At 41.7% G+C, this 9,934-nt stretch overlaps 1 protein-coding gene across 2 annotated transcripts; it reads left to right on the top strand.

Annotated features, from left to right (window-relative positions):
• The first annotated feature begins 3,035 nt into the window (after nucleotides 1-3,035).
• On the top strand, nucleotides 3,036-9,681 carry LOC125533687 (chitinase 5-like). 2 transcript variants are annotated; one of them, XM_048697056.1, is made up of 2 exons: nucleotides 3,036-3,303; nucleotides 9,372-9,681. In XM_048697056.1, exons 1-2 carry the CDS (start codon nucleotides 3,099-3,101, stop codon nucleotides 9,428-9,430), a joined length of 264 nt encoding a protein of 87 aa, XP_048553013.1. In that variant the 5' UTR covers nucleotides 3,036-3,098; the 3' UTR covers nucleotides 9,431-9,681. The 2 variants fall into 2 exon arrangements, with proteins under 2 accessions (XP_048553013.1, XP_048553011.1); XM_048697054.1 differs by lacking the exon at nucleotides 9,372-9,681 and having other exon boundaries at nucleotides 3,036-3,614.
• The last annotated feature ends 253 nt before the right edge of the window (nucleotides 9,682-9,934 follow it).

Here is a 9,934-nt window from a genome sequence, read left to right as displayed (position 1 = left end):
TGATGTACCCCAAGCTCTCTTGGCATTATCTGCACGCTTTAACCATCCGCTATGCACTGAATCTTCTGGATGCTACGTTGTATATGCCCAAACCATGTTAGACGATGTTGGACAAATTTCTCTTCTTCGGTGCTATCCCAACTATATTATGTATATCATCATCATTCCGAACCATATCATTTCTGGCGTGGTCACACATCCATCTCAAGATGCGTATTTCCTCTACACCTAATTGTTGAGCATGTCGTTCTTTGCTTGGCCAACACTCATTGTCATACAACATTGTAGGTCGAATCACCATCCTATGAAACATGTCTTAGTTTTTGTGGCACTTGCTTGTCACAGAAAACATGAAACACTTAGCGCCATTTCATTCACCCTTCTTTGTTTTGATGGATCAGATCTTCATCAATGTCACCATCCTTCTGCAACATGGACCCCAAAATCAAAAGGTGCCGTTCTAAGATACCACCTAGCCATTAAGGCTCACCATCTCCTCTCGTGCCTATTTGTACTAAAATTGCACCTCATGTACTTGTTTTAATTTTACTAAGCCTAACACCTTTTGACTCCAAAGTTTGTCTCCATAGCTCTAAGTTACTACTAACCCCCATCTGACTACGATCGATTAACACTACAAATTCAACATTTAAGTAACCTAAAAAATGTCCCATTTTCAAAATTTGTTCACAATTTCAAAAAATGTTATTATTTTTAATTTTTGTTCACAAATTCAAAATAGTTCCGTGTTTCCAATTTTTTGGAATTTCAAAATAAGTTCCTTTCTCAAATTCAAAAAATGTTCGCATTTTCAAAACAACTTGGGGAATTTTCAAAGGTGTTCACGTTTCTGAAATTGTTTGGAATTTTGAAAATATAGAGAAAAGTCAATTAATGTTCACGTTTTAGAAAATTAGCAAAATATTGTTTCGCTACAGTATACCGGGTCCTTACAGTGCACAAGTCGCTACAATGACTAGTTCACTAGAATGAACCGGCTCGCTACAGTGCGTTGTTCGTTGCATGGGCCGCTGGCTGTGATGGGCTGGTCCAGTAGGGTCGGCGCTTGTGCGAAGCGTATCTAAAGCATACTTTGTCTCAAAAAAAAATCTAAAGCATACTGAGTTTTGTGCCTAGAGGAGACTAGGGTGGATGTCGCGCGCCCAATGCATCCCAAACAGCCATGGGGGTTGACAACAGCCAGTGCGGGTGTGCGATGGCACATCGTTGGAAATTTGCTCCTGCTTGTACGATACCGAAGCTGGCATTCGGTTTATCGCTATATCGCTACAATGGAATAGACAAGATAGTTAGCATCTCCAACGGGATACGCTAGAAGAGGAACCAGGATCAATTTCCTAGCAATTTCCTCGTCGATTGGTAGTTGAGCCCCAAAATCCTGGCGTCGAATGAACGATCAATTAGCACCGGTAGTTAGCGTCTAGCGCTGGAAGGTAAATCGCTTAGATGTTTCTAATTTAGTAAAATTTATTTTTTCTCTATAAGCGTCTCCTGTTGGAATTGCCCTTAGATATCTCGGTTAGTAGCTATAGTTCTGAATCACTGGTCTGATCCATTATTTTTTATTAGTTAGATACCTTGCTATTTTTATTTGACAGATTCTCATCTGGTCTATTATTGGTTTTGCACTGTTTTTTATAAAGGAATTCCGTTTCATTCAATAGATTTGAAGAAATGCAATGCTTTTTATGAAATTGTATTTTTAGAAATGTTTGTGAATTTATAAAATGTGTTTAAAAATTGATGAATTTAATTAAATGTTCATGCTTTTCTATAAAATGTTCATGTATAATTGTTTGAAAAAATCATGGATTGAAAATTAAGCACATATTTAAAAATAAAATGGCAACCAAAACGATAACAAAAAAGAAACAGAAAATGAAAACAAGACACGGTTTGGCATGAAGCAAAAAAAAAAATCAACGACAAAAGGTGATGAAAACCACACTAGGGGGCGGGGAGGGCTAGGTGCGTGGGATTGCTGTTCCATCCATGTTTGCCCGCTGCTTATACCTTAATACTAGAGAGTTTGCGCATGTGCATATGATACTAAGGGAGAATATCTGGTGCACTGATTCATCAAACTCGTGTAGAACATTTTAAAATATTCATTTAATTTTTTAGCATATTCAGACAATGTTGATGTATGTTCATAAAATTCAAATCAAAATTTGAAACATAGCTTGGAAAATAAAAAAACAGATTCAACACTAAATTGCATATAGCACAAGTTGGACTTTAGATTTAGCCCATTATCGGACAAATGTCAAATTTGTCAGTTGTATTCTCGAGTAATGTTTCAAATTTTAATATGAAATTTTGTGACAACATATATTAATGTTGTCTCAATGTCCTATAATTTTTTCAGATTTTATCAAACATTTAAATTAGTTGTGACATCCGGTGCATCGATAGCATCACAAGGGTGGGGTACTAGATACATTCCCACGATAGCCGAGATTGCCACTCGGTTCATCGGCTGATCGCTACGCAGCAGTAGCTTACACCTCCTTTGCTTTACATGAATTTTAAAGGGAAAAATTATAGAAAATTTTATTAGTGCCCTTTGGTTTATATAGAAATGGATTCCTATTTCTATGTAGGATAAGAACCAATCCATCACATTACAAAAGAGAATATTAGTCTAGATTAAATGAAAAGATTCCTATGCTACACATCAAATTGTATGTCTTTCCCTGTAGAAATTAAGATACATATCATTTTACCTTCTATCCTATGAACCAGAAAAAGGCCTTTGATAGATAGACATTTAGATAGCCCGGTCAGCAGCCACCGTTCCGGACCGGGGGCGTCATCACTGTTGGCCGTGCGTGGCCAATGCAGTTGTGCCTATATATGGCTAACAAACTGAGATAAGATGCGCGTCACCATTTGCGTATGTGTAACGTCCAAGCGTAATCTCATCATCACGTCCAAGCGTAATTTCATATTTCCTTTTCTGCTATCGAACTCTCCTATATAAACCACCACCCCAGGCGGAACTTCTCCATCTCAAATAGCTGCGCCACACCAACAGCAGAACCTTAACCAGTTACCCGGCCACTTATCAAGCACAGATGGCAAAGCTAGCGATGCCGCTCACTGCGACATTCCTGGCCTTCGGGCTGGCAGTGCTCCTCCTGTCCGCCGCCGGTCCGGCGGTCGCGCAGAACTGCAACTGCCCGGCGGGCATGTGCTGCAGCCAGTGGGGTTACTGCGGCACGGGCCCGGACTACTGCGGCGCCGGGTGCCAGTCGGGCCCGTGCACGGTGGCGAGCAGTGGTGCCGCAGCTGCGGAGGCGTCCGGCGGCAAGCCCGTGGGGAGCAACCGCACCCCATAAGCGACGCGGGTGTACCTGCCTCAACTCCCAGGCCTGGAATGTGATGATAGTCCGAGCTTATAATAGAATAAAGCTAAGTAAGTGAATTTTACTGGGAGCTAAGTAAAGCAACGCTGCCGTGTAATGGATATGGCTAATACGTACCGAGTGAGTACCTCGTAGATGGCCAGAGCAGTGTTGTTGAGAAGGAAATAAGCCACGGACAACAACGGTTGTTCGATATATTTGAATCAAAAATGTTTTACCAATTATCATTTTGCATCCATCATAAATTGCACTTGGTATTTGCTACCGCCTAGCCTACAAAAACGTCTTGTATTTTGATATGAAGGTAATATCAACTATAAAAATGAATGTAGTCGGCTCCAGTAGGGCAGCGGTGACAACAACGCGTCAGTGACTCGTTCTAACACCGGCAGTGGTTGTTCGGGGGTCTCAGAATCTCAATGTAATTTTTATTATGTTTGAGGTGCTTTGTACTTTCGGCGAACATTGATAATATATCTGGATCATTTTCATCAAAAAAATGAATTTGAAATAAATTGAGAGAGAGAGAGAGCACGCAGTGCTAGGAGGCCAAGGTGAGAGCGGCCCGGATGGGCACGACATTACCGGCAAAGGCGAGGCCGCGACGTGACCCATGAGGGTTTGATAAGGACCTCACCAGATCTGAGAGGTAGGGAAAAAATCGGACCGGGGAGAGAGATCATGTGCTATGGGGAATGAAGCCAGAAAATAAGACGGTTGGAGGAAGAAGAAAAAAAATGATCCATCAGTTCATTTCCGATCCAATGGCTCAAAGCTATTATTTTTTGATCGCCGAACCTGAAAAGAGAATCAGTTACCTCACAAAAGGATTGATTATTTCCTTTTATAGGCGAGTCGGCCTACAACATCAACATAGAAGGTTCCGACTTAAAAGCATCTTCAATAGCTGCCCTATAATAAAGCACTGAAAAGCAGTTGGGGAAAAATTTAGGGCACAAGAAGTGACTTTTAAGACATTAGAAAATTTTCATCTCCAACATCTGCCCTGAAATTGATGCCCTAATATACCTCATGTCACTCTTTTTATGGTATACAGTTGTTGGAGGAACGTTTTTGGCACAAAGTGATGTAAAACAGTCGTTTTGTTGTGGTTCTGCATGGCCCCCGTGATGTAAACTTTTAGGACAGCTGCATGTGATGTAAATACATCATTTGGGGTTGTTTCTGAGGGCTGCCCAAAAATGGGACCACACCCGTTGAAGACCATGACAAGTTTTGAACACTGTTGGAGCAAGTTTTGGTGCAAAGTGATGTAAAAAGTCAGGGACCACTGCCACTGTTGGAGATGCTCTAATGATTTGAACCCAAACTATTTTTGATAGTCATTTAATTCACATAAGTGCGGGTAGAAGCTACATGATGATGGCCTTCTAGAGTCATTTCATTTTCAACCACTTGAGATGTGCGAAGCTTGAAGATGAAGAAGGCACTTTTCACTTCGATCTAGATATTGGAACTTATAGGTTATGTATGTGGTCCACTGAGCATGACCAATCAAAGAGGTTTTCAATTTTTCATATTTTTATAGGCGAACTTAATAGATATGAATATGGCTACCTTTTTTTACAAAAAGAGGGGACTGCCCTCAGTCTCTGCATCGAATGATGCACACAAACTTTTAATAATCACCGCAAAATTCATGCCATCCAACAGTTCAAAATAGTTCAACAGATTAATTCCACAAATGGCTGCCCAAATGGCAAAAATAAAAAGTACGAATATGAGCCTTATGCATCACAAATCGTACTAGTGGGTCCACAACCAAATGGGTGAATAAATCTCAAGAGACCATCTTTCATCGGTTGCAACCAAAGACTGTGGGCGCCCGCTTGTCCTCCTTATGAAGTAAGGACCACATATGAATCCAGTTGACAAGCCTAAAAAATGACTCACTAGAAATTTGGAACTTTCCTAAAGTTAAGAATATAACCATTACGAGAGTTTCAAATATCCCAAAGTAAAGCACAAACTCCTATATGGATTTGAGACTTCAATTTTGGGTGAGCCCTTACTAACCAGTTTTCAAACATATTCATATATAGATTTGACTGTGAAGACACCTGAAGGTGTGAATTTTCAATAGAATGTGTCTGGTTCATTTGTTAGATTAACCATCATCAACCTTGTAACAAGTGAAGGAATTATGCCCTAGAGGCAATAATAAAGTTGTTATTTATATATTTTTATATCATGATAAATGTTTATTATTCATGCTAGAATTGTATTAACCGAAAACTTGATACATGTGTGAATACATAGACAAAACAAAGTGTTCCTAGTATGCCTCTACTTGACTAGCTCATTAATCAAAGATGGTTAAGTTTCCTGACCATGGGCATGTGTTGTCATTTAATGAAAGAGGTCACATCATTAGGAGAATGATGTGATGGACAAGACACATCTGTTAGATTAGCATAATGATCGTTAAGTTTTCTTGCTATCGCTTTCTTCATGACTTATACATATTCCTTTGACTATGAGATTATGCAACTCCCGAATACCGGAGGAACACCTTGTGTGCTATCAAACATCACAATGTAACTGGGTGATTATAAAGATGCTCTACAGGTGTCTCCGAAGGTGTTTGTTGGGTTGGCATAGATCAAGATTAGGATTTGTCACTTCGAGTATCGGAGAGGTATCTCTGGGCCCTCTCGGCAATGCACATCACGATAAGCCTTGCAAGCAATGTGACTAATGAGTTAGTTGCGGGATGATGCATTACTGAACGAGTAAACATACTTGCTGGTAACAAGATTGAACTAGATATGAAGATACCGACGATCGAATCTCGGGCAAGTAACATATTGATGACAAAGGGAATAACATATATTGTCATTACATTTTGACAGATAAAGATCTTCATGGAATATGTAGGAACCAATATGAGCATCCAGGTTCTGCTATTCGTTATTGATAGGAGATGTGTCTCAGTCATGTCTACATAGTTCTCGAACCCGTAGGGTTCGCACGCTTAACGTTCGATGACGATTTGTATTATGAGTTATGTGTTTTGGTATCCGAAGATTGTTCGGAGTCACGATTGAGATCACAGACATGATGAGGAGTATCGAAATGGTCGAGAGGTAAAGATTGATATATTGGACGATGGTATTCGGACACCGGAATGGTTCCGTATTGTTTCTGCTATTTTTTGTAGTACCGAGAGGTTACCGGAACCCCCGGGGAAATAATGGGCCTACATGGGCCATAGGGAAGAGAGAGGGGAGCCTGCAAGGGGTGGCGCGCGCCCCTCCCATGGGCTGTCCGAATTGGACAAGGGGAAGGGGGCGCGGCCCCCTTTCCTTCCCCCTCTCCCTCTCCTTCCCCCTTTCCCCCTCCGAAAGAAGGAAGGGTGGGGGCGACTTGGACTAGGAGTCCTAGTCGGTTCCCCCGCCATGGCGCGCCCCCTGTGGCCGGCCTCCTCCCTCTCCTCCTTTATATACGGGGGTAGGGGGCACCCCAAAGCACAACAGTTGTTTCTTAGCCATGTGCGGTGCCCCCCTCCACAGTCTACTTCTCTGGTCATATTGTCGTAGTGCTTAGGCAAAGCCCTGCGCGGATCACATCACCATCACCGTCACCATGCCGTCGTGTTGACGAAACTCTCCATCGACACTTTGCTGGATTAGGAGTTCGAGGGACGTCATCAAGTTGAATGTGTGCTGAACTCGGAGGTGTCGTACGTTCAGTACTTGATCGGTTGGACCGCGAAGAAGTTCGACTACATCAACCGCGTTAAGTTAACGCTTTCGCTTTCGGTCTACGAGGGTACATGGACGCACTCTCCCCCTCTCCTTGCTATGCATCTGCTAGATAGATCTTGCGTGATTGTAGGAAATTTTTGAAATTGCATGCTACGTTCCCCAACAACAAGACGTACCAACTGGGTCCATTTCTCACCAATTATAGGTCGTCGAAAAGGAATATTTAGCGGTTACGACCCTAGGTAAAATGTAGATTTCAAGTAGTGTTCTCGAGGCAACAGACATGTCTTTTCGTTGGGCAATATGATAATGCCATGGGCACCGCATAACTGGTGGCATATCCCCGGCCATGGGTGTTCTCAAAGCCTATAAACCATTGCCTGCCATAAAGGTTCGTAGACGAAAAACCAACTTTTAACCCCCATGAGACATTTCCAAAAAATGAGAATCATTTGGCTTTGCCTAAACTTCAGAAAGGGTTTTAGAATGTAGGTATTCATTTCGGAGCAATTATTTCCATACACCGTCCTAGGTGAGTAACGTAAAGCCATTTGTGCAACAAAAACTCTTAATCTCAAGATCTTCCAGTCCGAGACCCCCTTGGTCATTCAGACAACATATGACATCCCATATGTCTGAAAAGTTTAAAGAAATATGTAATAAAGTATATAATCAACATGTTGAAATCAAGTTGCTACGACCTACACATGGATCCATCAATCCATGTATTTGAGTTAGGAGTTTAGTGATATGTAAAAGTTACAGAATAGTTTCACAGCTCATGCTTCTGAGAACGCCTCAAAGAAATGGTCTGTTTGGTTGACCCAATTGAACCTTATTGCAGATGGTTTTATTGATGACTTGTCATGTAATTGAACCTTATTGCAGATGGTTTTATCGATGACTTATCATTTTGGGTCATGCTCTAAATAAAGCAAAATACTGGCTTCCACACTATGGAGGGTATCATCTAAATCTCAAAATAGGACACGATACGAGACATGGAACGAGAAAAGTCACTATTTCCATTTCATAAAATTCGAGGTTGTGAAGCTTATGTTAAGTGAGTTCTTATGTTGGACGAGCTCACGCTCAATTCTTAAAAGAAAATTGTGTGATATCCAAAATAAATATTAGAGTATTATTGTTCCACAATGGTGAGTAGCTTAAACAAGATGACAAATGTTTGTGACCCAAAGAATGTTTTGTCGGGAAATATTTTATTACCCGGAAGACTAAGGGGGATCGCAACAGCTTGAAGATATTTAAGAAACACCACTCGGGGATGTCCATCGAGCCCCTTTTTCAAAAAAGAAAAACAAAAATCATATTTAAATGTTTCAAAAAATTGTTTCTTTCCGTGGAAACTTATGTGTTTTCTGCACAAATGTGTAAAAAATCGTTTGAAAATATTGTGATGTATGCTGTACAAAAAAGACAAAATTGTGGCCCAACAAAAAGAAAAGTCGGCCCATTTTGAAAATACATATTTGCCTTGTTTTGGTAGGCCACGTGTCAAAGTATAATGTTATGAAACTTTTCTCGGATGTGTTAAACTTGTATTTCTGTATTTACAAATTTTGCCAGTTTCTTTTGCGCTATGGAAACATGTTTTTTTAAACAAGCTCACTGGAGCCTGGCCATCATTGGTCATTTGCGTGGATTCCTGTTCCATAATAGGATAAGAATCAATCAATCACATTTTAAAACAAAAATATTAGCCTAGATTCAATGAAAAATTTCTATGCTATGCTTTCAATTGCATGTCTTTTCCTATAAAAAATTGAGATACTTATCATTTCATCATTAGATAGCCCGGTCAGCAGCCACCGTTCCGGACCGGGGACGTCATCACTGTTGGCCGTGCGTGGCCGCTGCAGTTGTGCCCATATATGGCTAACAAACCGAGATAAGATGCACGTCATCCTTTGCATATGTGTAACGTCCAAGCGTAATCTCATCATCACGCCTGCCCATCATATTTCCTTTTCTGCTATCGAACTCTCCTATATAAACCACCACCCCAGGCGGAACTTCTCCATCTCAAATAGCTGCGCCACACCAACAGCAGAACCTTAACCAGTTACCCGGCCACTTATCAAGCACAGATGGCAAAGCTAGCGATGCCGCTCACTGCGACATTCCTGGCCTTCGGGCTGGCAGTGCTCCTCCTGTCAGTGGGGTTACTGCGGCACGGGCCCGGACTACTGCGGCGCCGGGTGCCAGTCGGGCCCGTGCACGGTGGCGAGCAGTGGCGCCGCAGCTGCGGAGGCGTCCGGCGGCAAGCCCGTGGGGAGCGAGCGCACCCCATAGGTGACGTGGGTACACCCGCCTCAACTCCCAGGCCTGAAATGTGATGGTCCTCCGATCCTAATAGAATAAAGCTAAGTAAGTGAATTGCTGGGAGCTAAGTAAAGCAACGCTGCCGTGTAATGGATATGGCTAATACGTACCGAGTGAGTACCTCGTAGATGGCCAGAGCAGTGTTGTTGAGAAGGAAATAAGCCACGGACAACAACGGTTGTTCGATATATTTGAATCAAAAATGTTTTACCGAATTATCATTTTGCATCCATCATAAATTGCACTTGGTATTTACTACCGCCTAGCCTACAAAAACGTCTTGTACTTTGATATGAAGGTAATATCAACTACTCTAAAAATGAATTAGTCGGCTCCAGCAGGGCAGCAGCGACAACAGCGCATCAGTGGCTCGTTCTAACACTGGCAGTGGTTGTTGGGGAGTTCAGAATCTCAATGTAATTTTTATTATGTTTGAGGTGCTTTGTACTTTCGGTGAACATTGATAATATATTT

This window comes from Triticum urartu, chromosome 2 (genome assembly GCF_003073215.2).
Source record: "Triticum urartu cultivar G1812 chromosome 2, Tu2.1, whole genome shotgun sequence".
In the NCBI taxonomy this organism is placed as follows: Eukaryota; Viridiplantae; Streptophyta; class Magnoliopsida; order Poales; family Poaceae; genus Triticum; species Triticum urartu.
Note: the sequence above shows the minus strand (reverse complement) of the source record. Positions and strands in the feature narration are given on the sequence as shown.

Excerpts from the sequence above, each read along its gene's own strand:
- LOC125533687 (XM_048697056.1), top strand. The coding sequence starts at position 3,099 with ATGGCAAAGCTAGCGATGCCGCTCACTGCGACATTCCTGGCCTTCGGG. Across the intron at positions 3,304-9,371 it reads GTGCACGGTGGCGAGCAGTG|GCGCCGCAGCTGCGGAGGCG; the intron begins GTGCCGCAGCTG and ends TGGCGAGCAGTG.